This window comes from Elaeis guineensis, chromosome 15 (genome assembly GCF_000442705.2).
Source record: "Elaeis guineensis isolate ETL-2024a chromosome 15, EG11, whole genome shotgun sequence".
Taxonomy (NCBI): Eukaryota; Viridiplantae; Streptophyta; class Magnoliopsida; order Arecales; family Arecaceae; genus Elaeis; species Elaeis guineensis.
Window position 1 is genome coordinate 74,162,540 of NC_026007.2, and position 25,819 is coordinate 74,188,358.

The following is a 25,819-nucleotide window of genomic DNA, read 5'->3' on the forward strand; positions in this document are numbered from 1 at the left end:
GCACATTCTTATCAACTAGTTCATAAGAGGGTTCTTCTTGGGCTCACACAATTGTTTTTGGCTATGAAATAGTTCCTTCTTTTTTATTTGGTCCATGGATAGTTCTAGCAGAATGCTTCATGGGGTCGTTTTCTTCTTCTGTGTCAGTAGTAGGATATAAATTTGATGCTATATAAAGAGAACAGAATAAATTATATTATCAGCAGAAAAAAGGGATGAAAATAGTTAATTTGCATGTGGTGCAGCTCGTAAAGTTAAAGTTATCATCATGTTCAGACTTTAATGGATCGATGTGCAATATCCAAACTTCAGTACTCTTTTCTCTCATGTCATGTTCACGCGATACCGGACTCACCGGACATTTAAGAGGAAAAAAAAAGACCTGGCTGATGCCCCTCAACGACCATGTAGCAAATGGCTTCTATTAGTTTAAGGCCTGCATTATGGAGAACCACAATGCTTTAAGTAAACCCATCTTAACACTCACTTCTAATGACAAACACGTAGTTATCCAATATTCTACAGTTGTGGTGGATCTCTTTATTCTCCACTATCGTCACCTCATTATGTGTTTGGTTTCATGTCCTTGTCCTGGAGGATAATTTGGAGCACTACCCATCCACAATGCTATTTTATGCTCCCCTGCCTTTAAACATAAGACATTCCCATACGTTAAAGTGCACCCTACTTGCAAAGGGTATCTTCTCCTCCTTTATACATGGGCCTTGCTGTTTTCGCACTACTAAGCCTCCTTTGTTGGTTGGCGAGCACGTTTACTAGGAATCACTCTGACCTTTTTAATTCATCCAATCAGTTGCCATTGATGAATTTATACAAGGATGTGGTTTTCTTTCTCGTTAAGGCCTAAATCGCCCGTTCCTTTGGCGATCGTGGCAATTAATTATTTCGATGTGCTTCGGTAATCCTATGGAACAAGATAATCTTGTACCTTCTAATTGTATATAACTTACATAATTGGATGCTCAAATTGAAAAATTTAATGGACTGACCAGAAAATAACATCTCTAGTATATCCAAGATGGCTATCGTATGAGACAGTGCTGGTATTGTACCTTGCCTTTGGAGCCAAGGGATATTCTCTCAAAAAAAATATGCCTTGGTACCTAGCTTATTGGTAAGGGAATTACATGCTGGATTCATAAGCCAAAGTGTGGAGAAGAATAAAAAGTGGAAGAAGTTATTATTAAAGAAAGCATGAGAGAAACAATTCGAGTGATTCAATAATTAAGTTTGGCATCATCTTTATAATCAAAGACTAAATGGTAGTCACAATATCCCACACGGACCTTTCATCCTTGATCTCCTGACTAAAATTATAGCCGGACTAACAATATTTAATCTACTGACAACGATGAACAATTGAATCAGAGAACTTCATGGTATTGACCAGGTTCATTCTGCGAGCAACAACTGGCATCGATCGAAGAAGGAATAATTTTGGTGGTTGATGTGTTTATTCTAAAGCATGTGGCAATGCAGCAGGGTCTCGAAGGGCACTGAAGTCAATTCTCTCCAAAGGAGAGAGGTCTGCTTGTCAATGCCTTTAGTTTATAGAATTAAACAAACAATCCAACAACTCCAGTGACTAGACCCTTAAATTCCATGGAGAAAATGCTGGCCCTCTCCTTTCCATTTTGAATTTAAAAGCAGACAGTCCAGTGAGATTTGCATTTGCACATATAAAGAATTGCCCACTAATTCTATCACAAGGTCTGCCAACCCAAAGTTGGTTTGTTTTGTGCTCTACTGCTCAGAAAAGATTCATATCTTCTCTATGCTCTTGGTGGAGAGGAAGAAAGACTGCATAACTGAGATAAGGGTAGGTCATCCACACGGGTTTCATGGGGCCTAAGAGATTCATTTTTCTCGTCATTCTCATCTTGGCATCGCTCATCTCAGCTTCATCTGCGGGTAGGTTTGAGTGAATCTCTACAACTTCAAATATTCTCAAACCTACTGTGCTTCCATCTTCTTAGAAAATTTTGGTTTAAAACCACCTGTTTTGCTTAAGTTCAGGAATTCTTTTCTTTGAAGATGATATGCTATATTGATCTTCGGAACTTTTTATCTTCGTTTTTCATTTGCGTGACCAACTGTAAGCAAGGGCTTGCTCCCTATGATAAGCAATTCGACCAGATTGGTCTCTGCTTTTCTAACAACATCTAGCATATTTGCATGCAAAACAAACTTGGTATTAAGGTTTTAGCTTTCTCAGTAATACATGACCAGAATTCAGCAATTATGAACAGATATTGATGTTTCAAGCAAAAGCTCAATATCTTTTCATGAACTAACCCACAAACATATCTTCGTCATTGATGCCTATGATGAAATATCCTTTCTATCATCATACCGGCCTTTTCAAATCATCAGCAAGAAACATTGAAGTAGGGCTAGCTAGCTTGATGATGTGGAATAAACACTACAACCTTCGCAACTCTTAGTTATAGGATGGATCCATGTTATGCTTTGTATGCAGCGCTTGACAACATCTACACATCATATTGATGTTCTCTATTGACTTTGTCTGCTGTTCGATATGATAGAACATTCTAAGCAACTTTGATAAGTTTCCATGCTTAATCTCTCTCTTCTCTCTCTCTCTCTGTATGTCTCTTTTCTCTTGCTCTCGCTCTGAGCAGTAAACTTAAAGAAAGGGGAAAAAACGATAATTGATATAGTTATGTTTTTTCTCTTTCTTTTCTCATTAGATAATTTCTTTTCAGGTGGGCAACGGAGGGTTTTCAATAAATATGCAGTACACGTGGAATCTATGATGAAGGTATGATGTATATCAACTAGATAAAACAAGAATTCTCTTCCTTTCCTTTTTTTTCCCAGATTAGATCAGACTCTTCATTAGCAAGCTAATTTATTAAAAAATGAATTTTGAACTCCAAATAAAAATGCAGATGCCTAATAATAATCATCAATGTCAGGAGAAGTGAATGTGTCCTACTAGCAGATTATAGAGATTTTTCTTATGAACAAGATTAAAGAGAAGATAAGAATACCATTTGTAACTAAAAATAAGAAAAGAAAAGTTGACTTAGTTTATGAAATATTCTATCTTGTCCAAGTGATTTACCGAATGGATGAAGTCTCTTCTCATCTTATCTTATATATATATATCTTCTTACATACTGTCTGGCAGGATTCAGCAAAGAAGGTTGTGCACAGCAAACAAGCCTTTGTTGCCCATTCCAGAGTTCTCAAAGCTAATACAAATGACTATGGAAACTACGATCCCTCCCCATCTCTTTCCAAGCCTCCTTTCAAACTCATTCCTAATTGATGTTGCTCTCCATCTCGGGCCGTAGCACTAAATAATCCAGTGTTCTGCACTTTCTGGGCACTTAGAAATGATAGACATGTCTACGGTCCGAGACATGTATGCTACATGAGTTACGAAGTTGTGTTGAAGTTTGTAAAGAGGTATAGTACATAGTGAATCAACTCATCAGGGCTTCTCCATGAAACTCTAATATTGCTTGTGCACAGGAACCATGAGCCTTGACTGTTATATATTAAATAAGTCAGCTGCTTGAGAAGATGAAGCTTTCTATGGTCTTGTGACAAATTATGAAGTGTTTTCGCAAAATTGGATTGTTGGTCTGACAGTAAGGTAGATGCAAAATCCAAACTTTGGAGGAGATGAAAAATCTATTTATGATGTTCTTTGTGCACCACGGACAATGTAGAAAATCTGATCTAGAGCACACCGTCTTATCTCATTAATCTATGTAGCCACCGCTTTTCAATGTACATTTAATGTCTGCGGTTTTACTTTTTCGTTTAAAAATTTAAACAACGAAAATATCTATATTCTTTGAAAAAAATTATGATATCTTATGTTCATATTATGACATCCTACATGTAAAAAGTCATAATTTGATACAGGATGTTATAATATGCCACAGTATGTTATAATTTTTTTCAAAGAGTAGAGGCATTTTCATCATTTAAAACTTTCAAACGAAAAAGCGAAACTGCGGACATTAAATATGCGTTGGAAAGTGGTTGGATAAAAATGCCCCTTCCATATACATCCTACGTACAGAAAGTTATAATTTGACATAGGATATCATAATATGCCAGGACGTTATAATTTTTTGGGCCATATTATGATATCCTGCATGCAGAAAGTTATAATTTGACGCAGGATATCATAATATGCCCCAGGATGCCATAAATTTTTTCAAAAATGGATGGCATTGTCGTCATTCAAAATTTCAAATGAAAAAGCAGAACTTCAGACATTAAATGTGTATTGGAAAGAGATGGCTGCATTGATCAATTGGGCAAGACAGTGTACTCCACGTCAGATTTTCTACACTCACCCAGGGTGCACAAAGAATTTCCCAAAAAACTATACCCATTGCTATTTTGGGCTTGGTTGGGCTTTGTAGTCCAATTGTTTTAAAAAACAAATGTAGCTCGCGCCCTTATCCAAAAGTCCAATTATCGAGTTTATTCTAGCATGCAATATGTTTGCATCTATTTTAAACACAGCGGTACCAACGAAAAATTCTTTGTGCGCCATGCGCGTTGCGGAATGCGCACACCGCATGGTGATTGGCTCATGCATGGAGCCAGGCAGCGTGTAGGAAGAAAAAAAAAAAAATCGCCAGGCCCATGCGTGAACCAATCACAAACAATTTCTCCGGTGCCAACTCATCTGCACCTCCAATGTTACTGCATTACAGGAGAATGCAAGGAGCCAAATAAATGTTTTTGACAAAGTACATTAAGTAAGTTTTACCAAATAATTTTTTTCAAAAAAAAAATTGCCTTCAAACTTATAAAAGGATTTTGTTTTTAAATCGATGGTGAACATGGCCACAGTCTAGGAAGTTTATGATAGTCATATATATAAATATAATCTCGGGGAATATTATGATCTCAGTATCACATAATTCAAGAACTGTATGCTTGTAGTCCACTTCTACTCTGAAGCAAATTGAATCATGGCATTCTTTTTTTTGAAAGGAGAATCATAGCATTCGAGGTCGCTTTCTTGCAACATGACCGACTTCGATCTGAAGATTGTGGTTGCCAGACCAGTTACAGTTTCAAAGCAGTACATACCTGAAGATGTCCATCTTTGCAAGCTGACTTCATGTGCATGTAGAGTTATACTAAATATCACGCCCTTGTGACTCTCCAGTAAAAGTAGAAGAATGTACGAAACAAGAAGCGGTGATTGAAAATTACTAACTTGTATGCAAATAGAGCATATTATCCTACAAAGAAACTCTAATGTAGGTAAAGGACCAAGAAGCTCGTATTACTCTATTAAATACTAGAAAATCTAGTTAATTTTGTAATAATACCATAGAATTGCAGGCATGCTAAGTTTAGTTGCTCCTGCTTTACAAAAAGGAGAAGGTAGAAGCTAAGTTTTCAAGCTTCTCCTAGAAGAACTTTTTCTACTTTTCTTCCTGTAAAATTATTTTTTAGATATCATTAAAAATATTTATTTGAAAAATTATATTTTTGTTTAATTTTTATTTTATTTTATTTGAGGAAGCTGGAGGCTAACAGGGTTCCATTAGCCACCAAAAATTTATTTAACTGATGTAAGTGTACAATGTAACAAAGGAGATTAAAGATAAGGTTATATAATGACTTTAAAGGAGAGGATTGCTACTGCCTAGGAGAAAAAAATATTCAGAAAGAAATGGTCAAAATAGACTAAGAAGAAATCTTTAGACACGGATATAGCAAATAATCACAAAGTTCATAGCTGCGAAGATTCTTCATCATCGTCTCAAGAGTGAAACGTGGCAAGAGGAAAGTACAGTAAAATAGGATGAATTGCCACCACTAAACATAGTCCTCTCCTTCGGAAGGAAGTTCAACACCAAGACTTCCATGCTGTTCTTGTCCAATACGAGCTTTTATTAGCCAAAAATTATTATCAGTCTTAGTTCAGTGCAAACTAGGCAAGATGCAAAATAAATAGCTTAGGCTTGGCCTAATAATTAAGCCTGCGGTGGTGCAGATTGTACTCTCTCTCTATCTTTCTTTATGTGTTTTGTGCGGACAAAGGCAATGCTAATGTAGTGTTATTAATAATAGAACGTCAAAACAAAACAGAGCTCAATTCAATGCTCAAGAGATGGAGCAGTGGCTGTGGAAGATCAGCATCCCAGAATCCTAAGGTTGTCATACGAGTTGACTCAATGACAGTTATTGGTTATTACTTGAATAAAAGCATGGGGTTCATTTAGTTGCAGGATCGCAGCCTAATGCAAAGGAGGCTCAGCATGGCAATATCAAAATGACGATTACTCCCTTTGATTCGTTACTCTCTCTTTCTTTCATTTGGTTGGACAAGGATGAAGGCCTTTTCCAACCAATTCTAGATCACCAGGTATTTCTTGGACCTGTTTGCGAACTGGACGGCCCACCTGGCCTGCTAAAACCCGAAGCATTTCCAACATGCCTAGATCTGAATTTTAGAGAAAGTCTCTGTGCACATGAAATAAAAATAACATGGAGCATATCATCCAACCACCTTAGAGAATAATGCTATTGCTTTCTAATGCGCATTTAATATTTACAGTTCTATTTTTTAAAAAAAATTGAATGACAAAAATATCCTTCCTGTTCTGAAAAAATTATGACATCCTGTAGCCATATTATAACATCCTGCAATTAAATTATGACTTCCTGCACATATGAAGTCATAATTTTTTTCAGAAATGATAAAGAGAGAATGATATTTTCATCATTAAAAATTTATAAAATTTTTAAATGATAAAAATATCCATCTCTTCCTTATGACATCTTATAACCAAATTATGAACAGAAAGTCCTAATTTGACCGTAGGATATCATAATATGGCCACAGGATGTCATAACATTTTGAGAAAAGAAGGAGTATTTTCATCATTCAAAATTTCAAATGAAAAAACAGAACTGTAGACATTAAATACACGTTGAAAAGTGGTAGCTACATGGCCTAATTAAGTGAGGTGGTGTATTTTTTCTACACTGCATGCGGTGTACAAAGAATTGCTCCAGAATTTTAAGCTCAATGAATCGGGTCGTGTCTGAAATACAAACACATTTGTTAAATAGATTGGACTCATGTTTTAGTTGACCTGGCCCAGCCTAGTCCTCCTCTTCTACCTTCTCCTCTTCCACCTCGTCCTCCTCTCTCTCTCTCTCCCTCTCCCTCCTTTCTCCCCACTTTTCCTCCATATTCAATATTTTCTTAAATAACAATAATTAAGTACCGGATTGGGGCATCGAAAAGAGATCAGAAGGCCGGGCTGGGTTCGGATCTGAGTACTTTTAGTTACACCTTGGATCGAGTCCAAGATAAAACCAGCCTGGTCGGCCCAATGAACTAGTCTAATGATCTCTATAGAAAAATATTTTGTACACTGTGTGCAGTGCAATAAAATTGATGTGAAGTGTATGGTACCATCCTATTGGATCACGTAGCCCCTGTTTTCCAATGCTCATTAAATGCCTGCAGTTCCACTTTTTAGTTTGAAATTTTGAATGACAAAAATGCCATAAATTTTCAATGATGAAAATACCCTTTCCCCTTATGACTATCTGTTTTCAGAAAGTCATAATATATCTTCAGGATGTCATAATATACTACGAGATGTCATAAACAGATGTCATAATTTTTTTAGAACAGAGGGACATTTTCGTCATTCAAAATTTCAAATCAAAAAGTGGAACTGGCGCATTTAATTTGCATTAAAAAGCATGGCTACGTGGTCCAATAGAAAGGAGCGGTGCACTGTTATTGCACCATGTACGGTGCATAAAGAATTTCTCGATCTCTATAACAATAAGAATGGGGGAGACATAAGAATTTCTCGATCTCTATAACAATAAGAATGGGGGAGACATATTTCAGGCTGGCATATTGCACCAATATGCTAATATATGTACCAGATGTAGAACGTAAGATAGAATTAAATTTTTTTAGGTTGCGTTTGGTGCATCGCCAGGCAATCTTAAAAAGTAATCTGGATTATCTACAATCTAGATTGATTGCCAATAATGTTAATTACCATGTTTGATATACGCAGATAATGTTTTCAGTAAAATTATTTAAATCTTGATTGATATATTTGGTATGACAATCAGATTACTGATAATGTAACATCAAATTTTCAAAATATCCTTAAATCAAATTATTAATTTAGTATTTTAAATTATTTTTTTAATTTTTTTAATGATAAAAATTATTTTAATACTTATTATTATTATTATTATTATTATTATTATATTTTTTATTTTTTTTCTTTTCTTCTTCTTCTCGAGCATGCCACACCCCGACACTCCCCTCCCCTCTAAAGGCACCCCACCCGTCGTGCCTTCGGCACCGCCCCCCCCACCGTCCGCACCTCCATCCACCTTCCCGCACCGCCTCCTGGCCCCCAGCGAACCCGCACCCCGCACCCCCAATAGCCACCTCCATTGTCGTCCTCATCCAGCAGCGCCGCCACCCTTGCCCACCCCACTGGTCCCCACACCCCACCCCCGCGACTCCCCATCCGTTGTGCCTCCGGCATCGCACTCCGACCCTCCGATCGTCTATACTGCCCTGTCACCACATCCTCATCCGCACCACTGCCTCATCCAGCTCGCACCCCACCACTGCCTCATCTAACTCTGTCGCTCGTCGGTACGAGCACCTTGGCTCAGGGGGGAGCGGCAAAGGATGTTGAGGAGGAGGTCGTCGGGGAGAAGGATGACGGAGCTAAAGTAAAGTCTACCTGTATCCTTTCCCATTTGTCTGTGATTTCCAAACATTACCTTTAAGCTTCAGAGCATTTTTATTGGGAGGCCAGGCTGAATATGTTCCATGAAAATGGGTTTTGACATTAATCTGATAGTCTAGACCTGCAATTCATCCTAACTAATGAATCACATGCATGAAATGGACTTCTTTTTTTTCTTCCGGGAAATGCTTTTATTGATTTTGCTATTATGAATGAGAAAGGGTTTGTTCCATCTTGGGATGTAGAAATTATGTGTGTAAGAATCGATGCTAGATTCACCTGAATGCAAATAATGAAATTTTGCCATTTTTAAAGGAAGTGAAAGCCACTAGTTCCAAGCTCGCAGAGAATGAAATTTTGCCATTTTAAAATGAAGCAAAAGCCATTAGTTCAAAGCTCGCAGAGAATGCAAGTCATTCATCTAGAACATGACTGATAACATGTCGTGCATATTTGTGCTGCTGGCTGCATATTGCCATACCAATGTCACCTAACCAACTTGCAAGCTTATTTTTCAAGTCAGCATCAAAAGTGCATGGACATAAACAGGGCAGCAAGAAACAATGGTGGTCAGAAAAAACATTCAAATTCTAAAGTATTTTTCTTCTTCTTTACCTCCTCAGCCATCAAATGATACAAACTTTACATATATTATGGAGCTTTCACATGCTTGGAATATAGCAAGAACTTCCATTTGTTTTGACTATTTTTTATTATTTTTTTTTTTAAAAAAAGTGAAAGATCTTTGTTGTGATTTGTGACCTATTGATTAGTTATTCATGAGTAGGAGTTTCAGTTTGTCTTTTACCTTTCAGTTTGCAGTAGATATACAAATAGTTTAACACTATTATTTTATTTGGAGGACTTTTTCTGAATTAGTTGAGAGATTTTTTGTCCATAGACATGCCTTCATAAGAATTGGATAATAATTCAAGGGCACGTGCTGCTACAAAATGCATGATTTGAGGTTCTACATTTCTAAACCATGAATTTAGCCACATGTTTGGCAAAGGTTTATGGTTGACCATGACCTTCATATTAAAGATATTACTATAATTACTTGTGATTAATGGAGCCAAATCTTGATCTCACCATCTAAGTTGTTTATCTAAACTCTGAAGAAAGAAACTAGAAGATTTAATTAAGCGCCAAGATTAAAATAAGGTTAGCTAAACTTGTCAACATCTTCCAACCAACCTATCCTCCACCTTTATTCTATTAACATGATGTTAGACCTAAAGCTGGTGTGGCTGTGTTTGGGAGTTTGGTGTTGAAACGCATTGACCTTCGCATCGGTCACAGGACTATTGGTTGGAAAATAGAAACACGGGAACAAATTAGGTGGGTCCATGGCCTTGATGCTTCACTAGCCATTTATTTGCTTGGAGTCTCAAACTAAGATGGGATTTTCCCTGCTGATGTTCCAGTGTGTGGAAAGTTTTTTTTTTTTTTTTTTCTTTTCTAATGATGGATGTAAGGAAAAGTTGGAAACTAAGATGCGTCAAGATTGCTATGCGTCGCCACTGATGACAAAAATAATGGGCTGGTTAACATAAAAGTTTTGTGGCCCATTTGATGTTCCCATTTGCCCTGGAGACAAGAAATCACCCAAGTGATTGGAGGATGAAGGATTAATTTTTGGATCCACCGTCTTTGATAATTGCCTTGTAAGGTGTATTAACCAACCACTAATTAACAAAACTCAAAAAGATCCTTGTCTGTGAACTTTTTGCCTTCATATGGCTGCAGGTAGTTTGTTGCACCTGCAATTCTGGGCAATAAAATTTTTCTTGTCAGCTACTTCACAGTGTTTGCATCCAGGCTCACTTTTGACTTTCACTGTTTCTTAAATTTTGATATGTCATGATTGTCTATTGATTGCATACATAATTTTTTTTTTAAAAAAAATGTAAAATCACTCTCACCTGTATCCTAATATTTTAGAACTATTTTTCTTAATCATACGAAACTAAAAAAAAAAGGAGTAGACAACGTGTGCTTGGTTGCATTATTATATTATAAATTATCGTATGTATAGCTACTTTGGCATTTTAGTCAGTCATTTCTTTTGTTCTGTAGAAAGATCATCCGATTACCATATGGTTGAAATAAAGCCAATGTGATACAAGTAGATTTCTTGGCATTTTTTCAGATTTAGCAAACACAGTCATCATTTTGCTGAAACATTACTAGAATACATTCTTAAGCATAAACTAAGCTCAGCATTTTTTGAGGAAGAAAATTAATTGAGCCCATCATAATTTTACCTTTTGTGCCATTTTTAAGATAAATTTTTGTAATTCTTTCTTTCAAGATAAAGTTAGATTAATCCATAGATATTATTTAGATCCATATTTTTAGATGCCATCAGACCAAAAATATAGTTTCTACGAAGAATGGTGATATCAATTGATGCCAACCCCAGAACGCACCAATTATGAGCAAAACCCGATCTGACATCCTGCCAGGTCGTCATTGACTGATCCGTACCCGTACCCGTACCCGACCCGTGAACTTGACGGGTCGGGTGAATGGGTAGCATTCGAAGTTGCCACCCTACTGACGGCATCTCGGACCGCATTTATAGAGTCCAACGTGGCATCTACTAAAGGCACGTGGCATCTATTAAAGGCGCGTCGCACCAATGCGTATTCCCCACTCCGCGTCTCCCCCCAAGATGCCTTTCCCACTTCCACATCCAATGATATGGTCTACCCAGAGCACCCCCTCTCCCAAGTCGTCGACGACCTCGCAAGCGGGAGGTGAAACCACGGGGGTGACCAGATCCAGATCTCTTTGCCACTTTCTTCCTTGCCCACCGCGCAAGAAAAAAATAGCACTAGATGACGAAGCTATTCTCCAATCGCGCTCGTATCAAATTTATGCGACTGTAGGATCTACAGTTATATTAGCCTTCCGGATAACGTGGACGGCAGTTTTGTGTCTGTATACAAAAATATATGCGGGGTACAAGAAGAAGAGAGCTCGTTCGGACCAATGTACCCTACGTGGTGGAGTCATCACAACCAAAGCGAGCCCGTTCGGACGGCAAATCTGAAACGGAACTGACCATCTCCACTTGGACCGGATTCCCTCCGCTGCCCGTTGGAAGCTTTTAGTTCTCCAGTGAACTGGATGCTGAAAACGTAAGACTTCGAATGCTAATGATGAAACACGACTATTAATGCCCTTCGTGTATCGCCTTGGACGTTGCAGGGGGACAAAAATTTTCCGCTGGTGTGTAGAGCTAACATGCTTCCCGTTCTTTTAACGGAGGGAGACCGCCTTTTTTATATACGCACGTAGAAACCCCCTTCTCTTTCACTTCCTCTCTCTCCTCTTTCCGCATACCCTTCTCTCTCTCTCTCTCTCTCTCTCTCTTCTGAGACTCTGGAAGTAGAAGGAGAAGCGAGCGGCCGAAACCCTAACTCTCACCCGGGAGGGCTTTTCGATCGGGGGCGTAGCGTCGATCCTCCTATGTGAGTTCTGCTTGAGCCGATGAGCTGAGGCGATCGGAGGATTTGGCGGGTGAGATCCGAAACCCTAGCGCCCGACTAGAGTGCTGGCGAATTCCGATGGGGACGGCGGTTTTCGTGGCGGCGGACCAAGGTTTAGCTCTGAGCCGATCGAGCTGACGCGTTCCGAATTGCATATCGCGGTTCGATTTGGAGCGTCCTTATATCGATAGTTTGGATTTTTTTTTTAAATTTTTTAAGGTAATTTAAGCATCTAACTCTAAAAATATCGTCGCTTCCAGGAGTTCTTTGGCCGTTATCTTTTTAAGAAAAAGTGGAGAAGCTTAGAATAATTAGTGTTTGTGAATTCCTCGGATTTTAGGGATGGCGGAGGAGGTCATTAGTTGGTTTATTTTCCAAAGGGAACATGATTTTTTAGCTAAATAGGTTCTTTTTCTTCCTTTTTTTTTTTATTTTTGTTTTGTAAGCGAGTTTTAGGGGATCAGTGGAAGTGTAGCTGCGATAGTACTGTTTCCGATATAAATTTTTAAAGTAAATTTACCATCTCGATTCGAATAATTTCTTCTTGAGAAGTTTTTTATTCTATGATGGAAAATTTTAAATTCGTCAATGGTTTTGTGACAATTTCTCGTATTTTGTGGTTTTTAGGGATTTCTCGGGTTGAATTGTGTTCTAACCTTCCTGGATTTGTTTTCTTCTGGTTTGAGTGATTTATCGAAGATCAGCGGAAGAACCGTTGGGCACATGAGTAATAAATATTGATGTGAGCTTTGAATTATTAATGTTATTACTAAATTTCATAGGCTAAGCATAACAGCATTTGCTGCTGAGGGTTTTATTAGTGTTACGTTTTCTATTTTGGAGATTTTTTTTTCATTTTCCACATACTTTACTGCTGCTTTGACCGTGGGTCTCTCACTGATTTTAATAAGTTTGTTTCTAATAAATGCAATAAATTAGGGAGGAAAAAAGGGAAAAATCTTCTTTGAACGAAAATATGTCTCTTGGACTCTAAGGATTTGACTTTATGGGAAGCGTTTTCCTTTCTCTCCCATGGTCGAGAGGAGTGATTGAATTTTATTCGGGGAGAGTAATCTGTTTGCTTTTTCCTGCTGCTTTTGCTGTGCTCTACTTTGGTACAGGACATCACATCTAACGCCTAAAAAAATTCGTTTTTTCCAAAAATTAAGTTTGCGGCCGATTTCATCAACCCATCTTGTTCGCTTGTCTTTTATTTTATTTTATTTTATGATGATGATTAGGAGAATTGTCTTTGGTATGTTAAAAGAAGATTTTTAAGATGCACCAAAAAAAAAAAAAAGGATTTTGAGGATTTGGGCGATCATCTTTCTTTCCTTTCTTTACCGATAATTTGGTGGTTTAGGGCAGTTTCCTTGTGTGACCTCTGTTTATTTGGAAAGTTTGATTCAAAGTTTTAGCGAGAATTTGTTAAAGTTGATGGTTTCCCTTTTTTTGCCCCTTTGAAAACAAGGCTTTGAGCGGAACTTTCCAGCCGGGTAGCTTTCTATTTGTGTACTTCTTTTATTAATTTATAATACTTTGGTTTTGTGTTTTTGCGTGCAGGGGCAGCTTGGTATTGGAATCGTGATTTCGTTTCGAGCATTGGTGCGATGGTCGTGAAAAAAAATCACATCTTCTTACCGAATAAACATTATTGTTATTAGGGGTTGCTTGAGAATTTTTTTCCTTTTGTTCTTTTGGACATTTTTTTCTTTTGATATACGCAAGTATGGGCGCCAACTGTTGTGTTGCTGCAAGAGACAAGCCATTACCCAATAGAGGTCAGTTTGAAGTTTCGACTTATAGGAACATCAGACACTCACCTTCATGGAGCTTTCGATGGGATAATCGAACACACATAGAGGATATCATGGAGAACCCGATCCGATTTTCTCAAAACAATAGTGGAAATGCAGGCTCTGAAATTAAGAGCGGGGCAACCACAGAAACTGAAGGCCTTTCAGATGGGGGAAGTCCACCAAATCCTTTTCAGACACAAAAGTGGCATAAATCTTCTACAAAGTTGGGAACTGATGGCAACTCTCAACCTACTGCTGCCGGTAATATTTTCTAGCTTTTTCTATGCAGCTTGTTTTTTTAAAGGTTGTCTTTATACAAAATCTAATTATTTTCAAGGCGATATGGCACAAGTATTTGTCATATTGTTGAGAAGTAATTTGTCTACTCATGTTAGATTGTTCTAAGGAGTTACAAGTAGACTGCAACTACACCTTCTTAGTGCACTGAAATGAACCAAGGATTCCAATCCCGATGTGACGTCCCACGGACATTGAGATGGAGAACCATCCCATGTATCAAGACAGGACCATCCTACTATCGTCCCAGCATCCTGATCGGGATATTTTGGTACATCCCATCCTAAGTATTGGGATATGGTGAGATGGCGGTACATCTAATTCTATGAGAAAACTGGGACAACTTCGTCCCCCTGGATTTAAAACCTTGAAATGAATAGTGCTAAAAAGAGGATGAGCACCTGGGGATTATTTGAAGTTCTCTTCAACCTAGCATGTTATGTAATATGTGTAGTCAAGCCCTTTTTTCTTAAAGGGATGTAGAAGATTACATTCTGGTAATGAACAATCTCTCTTTAAAATAATGCTGAAAAACAGTCAGATTCTAGTAAACAATCTATATTCAATTAGCCAGCAATTGTCAGAATGCTAGCCCATGAAAGTTGTCCAAATACAAAACAGTGTAATATTCTACAAATTTCCTGTTAATTCGGTGGATGGTAGAGACATTAGCAGTCCAACTCTGGACAACTTGGGAGACAGAGCCCCCCATCTAGCAGTTCCATTTGCTCAATTCATTGCTGCACTTTGTGTTTGATTCTATTTGTAGATGTAAAATATCTTTCAGCAATTCCTGTGGCTAAGCCAGATTGAATTCATCCAACAAGTTCTTGTTCAACTTCTCTCTTGATTTCTATTATATTTATGCTATATTAACAGGGATTTCTGAGCCCTCAGTTCATGCCAGTGGCAATTTGTCAGCTACCATTTTTTATCATTTCATGTGCTTAACACTTCAGTATGCCACCTAGTGTCTCTACTTTTTAATTCATTAACAGGATTTTCTTTCATTTTCTGGAGGTGAATGAATGCCTGGTAATCTGCTTTTATCAAGGAAAACTAATGTTAGGAGTTCAGTGATACTTGAGACAATATTAAACAGTATGCAGATCAATGCTGTTGGACCAAGTTGATGGGATAGATCTTTGTATGTATGTCAAATTGAAGCAAATTTTGCAGATGTAGTTGTCAAGTGAAAAAAAAAAAAAGTCTGGGTCATATTTGTTTGTTTAAAATTTGTTCTTGACGGAGGAAAACATACTGTTCTGGTGCCAACTTTAGTTTTTTTAATGATCCTTGGATTAGCTTCTCTAATACTCCACTTTGGTGATTCACCTCTGGTTTTGAGGAAGGAGTTTGTCAAGGGATAGACCAAACATAAGGGTTTTTATGTCATAGGGAAGCAAATTTTGCAGATGTAGTTGTTAAATGAAAGAGAAATTACCATATTTGTTCATTTTGAATTCGTTCTGGAATCCTTGATGGAGGAAAACATATCATTCTGATGCCAATCTTTATTTTAAAGATCTTTGGATTACATTTTCAAGCACTCCACTTTTGTGGTTCACCTCTGACTTTGAGGAAGGAGTATGTTGATGGAGGGACAGCACAAAGTGGGATTCAACTCCATTTGGTACATTAAGGTGGGTTAAGAAGAGGATATGGCAGTATGTGAGCATACTGTAGGAGTTTTGGTTATGGGTGAGGTTTTACTTGGAAGTGGCGTTGGATATTTGGGACAAAGTAGGAAGACCTTGGGTTTTGTTAGAGTGTTCTGGTGTCTAAGTAGGTTGGTGACATAAAAGAAGATTATATTTGGATGGTATACTATTAATATAGGAGGCATTTTCAAGGGTAGGACAAGTGACCTTCATGGTTGGTGGAGAGGATTATGTTTGATCTTGGGAAAATTTGGTGGAAATGTTTGAAATTAGAGAACGTTCAACTAATATGGGTACATATGTTGGAGATTCCAGATGAAAGGAAAAATATCTGTCTGTGAGGATATTAGAATCTGAACAGGTCAGGGACTCGGTGGTGATATAGAAGACTTGGAACTCGAAAGAATTAATTGCTACTCAAGTGGCCTTGTTCAAGACAGGAGCCTTTTGTTAAGACTTATCTTCTATGCACTGTTTTAAAAGACCAACTAGGCCAATTAGACAACCTGCTTTAACATTTTGCATGATGATTATGGAGGGTGAGATTGTTTTATAATTAGTAATGGATGTTGTGAGCTTCTACTTACCATTGACTTACTACATCTTATTTGTTATTTATGTTTCATTTGTGGGATCATGAGTATTTTAGACATTTTCTTGTATTTATTAGTTTGTCACAATCTGTTTTTTTTTGGGCAGCCTTGACCTTTGGGTTCCTGCTTATCTGCCTGCATAGCACCTAGGTGCTAAGTGGCTCCCTAGCCACCTGTTTTCCTTTAGTCTGTTGAAACAATGCTTCTGTCTTGGTTTTATAGGTATTTTTGGTCCTAGTGGAAGCTTGAGGTGTAAAAAATAGTGCCATTGTTTGAGGTGTTGCCTTGCTGGCTTTTGCTCAACCAACATTTGAGTTCGACCTATGATAACCATGGGAAAGAAGGCACTTGGAATCCTAACTCTGGTGCAAGATGATGAAAATGGATTTATTAATTTTGATTGGTTTTTTAACTTCCTTTGTATAGTTTGCAATGTTTGATCAGTTAAGAATTTCTTTATCAATGTAACAAAGTGATCTTAAAACCTTAGAAACTAAGTTCTGCGTAATTTTGAATTTAAAATTATCATAGAATCCTAAAAACATATAATAGGCTTCTAAGACAAATTTTATGATAACCAGCAACATAGAAAATATGTTATTATAATCATGCCAAGCTCCTTATATAAGAACCCATAATCACAAAGATAGGTGAGACAAAATATTAGTAGTAGTTATGTGACTCTCTATTAAAGACAGGCCCCTATAGATGATCCAAGCATCTATATAAAATTCTGATATGTATCAATGCATAAGTTTCTCTACATTAAAGACAAGTTATATAACTAGCATATATTAACATCCTGAAATTGGAGCTGATTTTTAGAAGCAACTATTTATCATGTGAAAGAGTTAAAACATGCTTAGTTTGATAGAGTTTTTGAAGTTTGAAATTTGACATGAATGGGCAGTGATTCATCATGTGGTGTTGGCACGAGTCCACCAAGATGCATTATCTCCAAGCTAATGTCCATGGGTTCTTGGGCAGGCATCATAGTTGATTGGTTTGATAGTTATAATGATTGCCAGATTCTTTTACAAAGATGGGATGTCGAAGTTGCAACCATGAGATGGTATGGACATGGAGTCACATTATCATTTGCTAGTTAGATAATTCTATCTTCGGGAATTTATAATATGCATATATCATACAACAAAAGAATTCTTCTTTCTCATCCTCATTTAGAGCTAACTGGCAAGATAGACAAAAAATATGCGGATACATATGAGCCACCAAGCACAAGCTTGATAGGTTAATGTTGCTGAGAAGGTGCTTTAGTGGGGTCTAGTAGGAGCCCACTTGTTTGCTCTAGGTATTTGGAGAAGTCATAAATGCACCAGCCATCATCGTTCTTGCAGTTGTACCTATGGATGAGAATATAAAGACATCTAATTGATAGGTCCTGTATCAATTTCTATTGTAATACATATGGCAGACATTAAATATGCAAATCCCTGAATGGCTGGAATGTTATGTTCATGACTTGTTTAGGAAAGACAACAACATAGTTGCACCACCTCATGATCCATGTTTTTGTCTTGGCATCCCTGGCAAGATGGTTGAATTTGGGGTCTTTGATGCTTCCGTATATAGGGTGCTTGTAATAATTTGGGTAGCTTGAGATGAACCATATGGCACTGCAAAATTTCTTAGGCTGTATTCGGAAGCAGAATAAAGAAGTCAGAATAGTTGCATTAAATGGAGTAAGTTGGAGCTGTAAGGAAAGGTTAAATTATTCCACCTTTTTCTTTGGGTAAGTTATTCCTGATTTAAGTGAGGTGAATGAGATAGTAGGAAAAGAAGTAAAACGTTTATGGTGTATCATTTTTCTGAAATACCCATTCCATCCTTCTAAAAAAGTGGTTGATTCTGTGTGCTTGAATGACTGTTTGGCAGAGAAGAGGTGATATAAGTGGGTAAGAGACTCTTATTCCTCCTTAACATAGCCTTGATAACTAAGAGATAAGGAGAAGTGTGGGGAAAGGTTTTGCATAGGTTGGTGCAGCTGACAGGTGGGTTATGTTGGTGGTGGTTATGTGTATTTAGAACAACCATAAACCATTATAACAGTTATAAAGGCCGCCTGCTAAAGTATATTATTGATATAAGGAATCAATGATGGGAATTTTAGAAATAATGAATATATGGCCATTAATTCTGAGGATGATTGCCACAAAATGGGAACAATGATCTTTATTTTATGTTTTACTGTCCATCTAAATAGTATAATATTTTAAGTTCAAATCTTTGTATTGGTTGGTAATGATAACTTTTGGTATGTGAATAGTGAGCTAAGCATATAATGACTCTTTTCTATAGCAGAAAGTAATGATCATTATAACAATCATTATTTTATTTCCAATATCTTCAATTGAGGCAGATATAGACAAATAAAATTGTAATTTCTGCTATAATGGTAGATAGCGGCAATAGAGCAGATGTCATTCAGAGATATTGGTGTTTATTGAAACCTTGCTACCTACAAAGTCTACCTAACACACAGCCCTGTGAACTCATCACAATTTTCTCGTCATCCTTCTTTCCTATAGTTGCCTGACCATTTGATGGGGTGATGGGGGATGGTCCCTTTAATGTTCCTTGGAATACTGAAGGAATCTTGTTTAAGCATCAAATGCCCCTACAATTGTAATTTTCTATTGGGGCCACTAATATAATAATATGGATTGTGAAAGGTGGTGCACCACGTCACTATCTTCCTCGAACGAGTTGAGAACATAAGGTTCCATCTAGTCAAGCAATCTAGGGACTTTATCATCTGTTATATGTATTATGATGGAAACAGATATTGGACCGATGAATTGAGGCCTTTGTATCCTTTATCGACATTAGATACAGCTACACTACAAACTATAAGAGTTACTTTTACAATTTTTCTGAGAATGTTACCTCAAGTAAACAAGTTGGTGTTGATTGGACTTGACTCCACCAACCTTAAAAGGTTGTGTTGGGGGCTCACTGACTTTTAGATAGTCTGAGAATGAAAGCAAAGATGTTCATCATACACAAGGGCATACCTCAATGCTTAGGTTTATATTATTCTACCTCGATGTTTAGGTTTATATGATTCATAACTTGGTGCTCAATGGTTGGTGAGTTTATTTGGTTGAAAGTTTTAGTGATTCTATGAACTATAGTCATGCAATGTATTGTTATAAGGCCAGTTCCCATTGCACCGATTAGTCCGCTTGACCATGGTGACTGACCTGATTCTGATGGATACTGGGCCTGGAGCAACGCCTGTAGGTAGGCACCTCCAATGTCTTGTAAAGAACCATTTCCTTAAGCCGAGAGATTTTCAACATTTATCTGATTTAAACGTGTTCTAACTCTATTATATGATTAATAATTTTTCCTAATAGTTTTTAGTAGTTTTATGTGACCCTAGTTCATGATACTCATAGCTTACATGGCTCATCACTCTCCTCACAGGGGAGCTGTAGGGTTCAAACCTGGTGGTGGCATGCACATATTTCTCCACCACCTCCTTTTCCCCCCACCCCTCCCCATGAAAAAAAAAATGTATAACCATTGATGAGCAAATATTATGAAAATTTTGTGTTGATGCTTGGGTCCTATCAGCTTTTCTTTAATTGCAAAGTCACATAACTGGTTTTACTACCTCTTGTCTCTTTGATTTTATGATGAGTTTTTCCTGTGCAAGGTGCCCAATCCAAACATAAAAAAGAAATGCCTAAAAGATGATGAAGAAAATGATTTGCATGCACTAGGCATTGTGAAGCAGATAATAACGAAACTTTGAACAATTGGAGTTCAAGAAGTAAATAACATATCTCTTTATGGCACAAAATTCCAGGGTATTTTATGGGTCTTGCTTATGCGTGCAATTTCAGCCTAAAATTTTTAGAACTACATAAGTAAAGAATCTATATATCACAATATATTCCAAATAGTTTGTAGTGGACTTCTCTTCAATTCTTTTCTCTTTTTATTGGCCTTTTTTTTTTCTTTTTTTTCCCCCATTTTCCTGATTTTATGAGTGAAGCTCTGAGATTTGAAGTGAAACTGTCAAACCAAAACTCCCCAAGCCCAACAAGAACTGAAGCTGAAATTGTTTGCCTGTGTATGTGCACATACAGACATGTTACCAGCATACAGGTGGGTGAAACTATTGTCCAAATTAAAATCCTAGAGTGAGTTTTTTGCAAAGGTGAAGATTTTGACTTCAAAAAAAATATTTAGGAGAAGGGTTTTGTTCTTATTGGGTGGTGCTAGTGCTATCATGCAAAAGAAGAAGATCAATCACTTCTTGCATTGTGCAATTTTGTAAAGTCACCATGCTCCAGACAATAATTCTTCATTAATAAAACGCCTCAGTCCTTTCTGAAGCAAGGTCTCCATAGTTTCAAGTCTAGGCCAGAAATAATCTGTAGACTTTTTCAAGGAAAACCTTGGTAGGAAATTAGTTCTGGTGATGTTTCAAAGTAGTGGGTGAAGGTTATGGAGGGTGACATGGAGATCTATAGGTCTTGTTTCACTTATGATATCAACATAGTGCTTTGATTTTGCCTTCTTCCTTTACTCTTGGGTATTTGCTGGGTCGTTTCTCTCTTTCTTTACTCTCATTTTGCATGGATGAATAAACATTGGGTATCTTCATTTTAGGAAGTAGCATGAAGATGGTGTATGCTGGAAAAAAAAATGGTAGCCTATGTTGTTGTAGGGTCTCAAGTAGGTTGGCTTATGAAGATTGCTCAAGTTCGAACTACCTTGGTATGTCATATAAGATCTACCATTACTGTAGTACCTAAACAAAATTATCTTAATTTGTTATTTCAATGACTAGAAAATATATCCCCCTTCTTTGGTGTTTTGCTTGGTAAGTTTTCTGAATCACTGATCAACTGGTACTCTGTTACCTTTTAAACCAATAGCATTATAGACCACACTTATTGTAATTAGCTTATATTAGAAGAAAAACTTTGTGAGTGTATTAGTGCATAAATTCCTCGGCGTTGATGCTTGCGTTCTTCTCTTGCTCATCATTCTATTAGTGTCCATCTGTTCTAGAGGGTAAAAGGAACAACAGGAAGCATATATAAATTTTTATTGTGAGACATCTTTTGAGATTGTGATGGTGCAAGCACTGTAAATTTCTCGTGAAAATGTTTTCCTTTTCTTCTCACCTGACTTGTTTATTTCTGCTGCTTTCATCTGACTTGTTCATTTGCATTACAGATCAATTTATTGGAAGCAATTCATCCCCTGAGGTGAGTTGGGATTGGACTTCATTCAGAACTTACTTTTTGATATGCTTCTTAGCGATGATGCCCATGATACACACTCTCAGTTGATGTTAAACCTTGTACAGGAAAAGAATTCCATCGAGTCAGCAGGCATGGCAAGTGCTTCAGATGCCAAGCCTTCAATTTCGGTTCCAATAAGTCCGTCATCAACATTCAAATCTGATCCTTCATCCTCCAGAACTCACTCTCTACCCTCAGATCCCACTTCATCAAGGAAAGCACGCCGTTCCCCAGGATACCAACTCTCTAGGCAGGTTTCTGATAGCAGGATTCCATCTCTTCAGTCCCTGAATGAGAATAGCTCTCCCGAAGAAAGACAGTCCTTTGTGCTTTCTGTCTGCAGCAATGACTTGTCTACAGGAGGATCTCATGGTGGGTCTTCTGATGGCTGGTCCATGCGTACATTTTCTGAGCTGGTGGCTTCTCAGCGAGAGAGATGGTCATTTGACAGTGAAAAAGTTAGCTCCAGCAGCAGCAAAATAGCAAGATCAAACACTCAACAAACAACACCTCTCTCTCCTGATCGGCAAACATGCAGGATATGCTCAAAGCTATTAAAGGAGAGATCTCCATGGAGCACTCAGAAAATAATTTCTACCAATGAGTTCTCTGTTGTTGCAGTTTTGGTTTGTGGGCATGTGTATCATGCTGATTGCTTGGAAAACATGACACCTGAAACTGAAAGATATGACCCACCCTGCCCTGTCTGCACCCATGGAGAGAAATCTAGTGCAAAGCTGTCAGGAAAAGCTGAGTTGAAGGGAAGAAGCAAGATCTCCAGGATTGCAGTGGCTGACATTGATGTGGACAGCGATCCTCTCTCTGAGCACCAGAAAAGGAGTGGGAAAGGCCCAAGGATGGGAGCCAGTTCTAGCATGAAGAGCTCCTTTGGCAAGCCTTTCTTGAGGCGACACTTCTCTATGGGGTCACGACCGACACGGTCGGTATCAGAGAATGAGTCCGCAAGGAAGAAAGGGTTCTGGGCAAGGTACCGGAGAGATTGAACTAGCCCTTGCTCTCCTGTGTGAAGGTAAAGAGGTGAGCAGCTCCTTTGATTCTTGTTTGTTGCTCAGAGTCAACATCCACATTACTGGAAAAGTAATTTCTCTTTACCCTCGTGCACTTAAATAAACAAAGTATTCTTCTTTTCCTGCTACTGTTGCTTTAATGGTACAGAATACCTCTCTTATTTGTCTATGGAGTGGAAAACAAATGTTTGAAAAGTTCCCGAGGAAGCATGTGTTTCTGTAGTGAAAACGAAGGATGATGCTGACAGCTGAGGTATCAACCATCCCCATTGCCTTAACGTTCTGGAAAAACCCAGGGCACTTGGCATGCTCTCAGATGCAGAATAAACTTCCTCTTGGATGTATCAAAGGATATTCATTGCAGACTAGTCTATAGTTCAGATGGTTCACTGAACAGGAATAGTTGGTAAGATTGAGATGTTGGATTAAATCCCCCAATGCAGCATCCTTTTCATTCATTTCTTGCTGTATTTGTCAGTAATGTTCGTAGATTTATTTTCATTGTTTGTTCTGCACCCTCTTTTTGCTTCAGAAATTATAGTATGAAAGCCACTGCAAATAGTCTATAAAATACATGTGCGTGGAAGCTATGGTGATGCATATAACGTGCCACTGGTGTAGAATTTTGTTAGCTAGTTAGGAAATGATGAAGCTTGTGTTTTTCTTTTTTTTTTTTTACTTCTTGTTTGGCCTCTTTGTTTGTGGTGTGTGTTTCTCAAGGAACAGGCGGTAGAAGTCTATCTCCTCCACTCAAATTCCCAAGTTGAAGGCATTTCTAGTAGGTTGTCACTTCGTGCCTCAGGTCAGACTACTCGAGGTTGAAGGTTTGTATGACCACCGACCGGACTTCTATGTTTCTTGACAAGCCTTGCCGTCACCAAGCATACAATGTTAGGGATCCAAAATGAAGGTAGCTCGGTGACATATTTTCATGACACAAACAGCCGACCCCATACAGGTGGGTGAAGGATTGCTAGAGAAGGTTCTTAAATTATTGGCTTAGTAAAATGGTCAATTGTTTGTGCTGGATGAATTAGCATCTATACTGGTGCAGTCGGTGTGCCATATTGTACTCGCAGCTTCTGAAACCTTGCATAATTTTCATGGAAATTCCTGATTATGTGACCAACAGATCTGGTAATCAGAATCCCTAGCGTGTGCGAACTTTTATATCCTTCCTGTGAGGTGACATCTTTTGCTGAGTGAACTCGCCCCATCCTAAAGGTTTATGGGAGAGCAAGATCAATTATTACTTATGCAAAACCGTTGAAATTTGATTATCATAGGGAAAAGTGGAACTTGGAGCGCAGGCAGAAACAACTAGCCCCGTCCTGAATGTGTGTTGAAATGATTACAATCTGCAGAGCTCCCATTAGAGCTTATGGATCGCATATGCAATGAAGCCTTGTGTATACATTTATTCTTTAATGAGCATGCTTTGAGGCTTGTGCAGCTGAGTAATAGTTGATGAATATATGCTGTTGAAAGCATTATTTGATGGATAAGTGCGAGGGCATCATTTTCCCATAATATTTTTGTTGTGTCAATAATGTGATACGCTTCAATGGTTGCTTGTGATCCCATGTCGTGCAAAGAATGCTCCATAGGTCATTTGGATACATATTTGGCATGTAATGCCCTATTGATCTCCATAAAAAATGGAATGAGAAAAAATATTTCGTCAGGAGAGTTGGAGAATAAGAAAGTGTATAGACATTTGGATCAATTAAGTTTGCTGGGGTGACTTCGAGGAACAAGTTATTAGTCGGAGAAGCTAAATTATTTTGATTTACGCTCTATTTGGTTGTGAAGAAAGTGAAAGAAAAGAAACGATTGTAGGACATAACGAATTCGGAACACTTCTCTAAGATCTCAAATTCCCTCTTTTTTAAGTATCTATTGTGTCTAGAGATTATTCATGGACAACGTGTTCGGGCATCCAAACAGGACCTAAGCGGTTGTTTGAATGCTCAAATAATTTATTCTGGGGCAAACTCAATTTGGAGTGATCGTGGGTAGAGGTAGCTATAGGGTGCTCTCTCAATTGCCATAAGCCTGAAAACTAAGGATCTTGAATTCCGTTGGTAGGGTAGTTGATGACATTTTGAGTTTTAGAGATTATCTAACTAACAGCTTTTAGGACATAAAACTCTTCTCTTCTCATAGCAAGCTCTTCTGTTTCCACAGTGGTTAAATTCCAAGAATAACCTATCTGAACATCCAGATATGGCTTGAGTGATCATCTAGTAGAGTTAGCTGATTGAAACCATGATGAAAACGAGAAAATGAAATAAAAAGGAAAAGAAAGAAGAAGGAAAGAAAACCACAGCAACATTTGCCTTAGGGGATCAAGATTTTGTGGAATGACCAATTCAGGTTTACAAATACTCATTCTTTTGGGACAGGAAATATTCATTTTCTTATTGTATCTTTAAATATTTTTTCTTTGAATGAAGAAAATTCTAATGATTGAACAGAAAATATAATTGAGGCTTGTTTTATCATATGTTCAATCCTTCGGCCAGAAATAAATCTAGAGATGTTTGTTTCCATACTCCGTTCCCGCCCTACCATATTCTAGTGTAGTAGGAAGCCTTATATCCGCTATGGTTTTACACTGGGCCTGATATTATTGAAACAGTAGCAGCAGTGAGTTGGTCTATATAGCAAATCCGAACCAAGATCGCTGGAATCCGGTGACGTGGATCCAGTGTTGTTATATGTTATGGTGATAGCAATTAAGCGTTAGTTGTTCATGCAGATGTAGATTTTACTGGTGATAGAGATCAAATTAAGGCACTCTATCATAGGCTATGTTTTCTCTCTCGTCGGAGGTGCAGTAAGCTGGATGTATCGGTACAATCCTTGGTTGCTCTCTCTAC

The 25,819-nt window shown here is 37.8% G+C and overlaps 2 protein-coding genes across 7 annotated transcripts in view; both read left to right on the forward strand.

The window, feature by feature from the left end:
* LOC105058777 (uncharacterized) overlaps nucleotides 1-23,523 on the forward strand; it is a 44,490-nt gene extending 20,967 nt beyond the window's left edge. For 2 of the 6 annotated variants that reach the window (XM_073248975.1, XM_073248976.1), the window contains exons 3-4: nucleotides 21,842-21,873; nucleotides 21,975-23,523. In XM_073248975.1, coding sequence (XP_073105076.1) covers nucleotides 21,842-21,873; nucleotides 21,975-22,913 — 971 coding nt within the window. In that variant the 3' untranslated portion in view covers nucleotides 22,914-23,523. Of the gene's footprint in view, nucleotides 1-12,093; nucleotides 12,494-13,837; nucleotides 14,335-21,841; nucleotides 21,874-21,974 lie in introns of those variants that run through there. The other 4 variants (XM_029268542.2, XM_019855177.3, XM_073248974.1 and 1 more) reach the window with 4 other exon arrangements.
* On the forward strand, nucleotides 1,717-3,574 carry LOC105058776 (protein CASPARIAN STRIP INTEGRITY FACTOR 1). The gene is made up of 3 exons (XM_010941817.4): nucleotides 1,717-1,932; nucleotides 2,748-2,803; nucleotides 3,176-3,574. Exons 1-3 carry the CDS (start codon nucleotides 1,863-1,865, stop codon nucleotides 3,314-3,316), a joined length of 267 nt encoding a protein of 88 aa, XP_010940119.1. The 5' UTR covers nucleotides 1,717-1,862; the 3' UTR covers nucleotides 3,317-3,574.
* Nucleotides 23,524-25,819: the final 2,296 nt, after the last annotated feature.

Excerpts from the sequence above, each read along its gene's own strand:
- LOC105058776 (XM_010941817.4), top strand. The coding sequence starts at position 1,863 with ATGGGGCCTAAGAGATTCATTTTTCTCGTCATTCTCATCTTGGCATCG. Across the intron at positions 1,933-2,747 it reads CATCTCAGCTTCATCTGCGG|GTGGGCAACGGAGGGTTTTC; the intron begins GTAGGTTTGAGT and ends ATTTCTTTTCAG. Across the intron at positions 2,804-3,175 it reads ACGTGGAATCTATGATGAAG|GATTCAGCAAAGAAGGTTGT; the intron begins GTATGATGTATA and ends ACTGTCTGGCAG.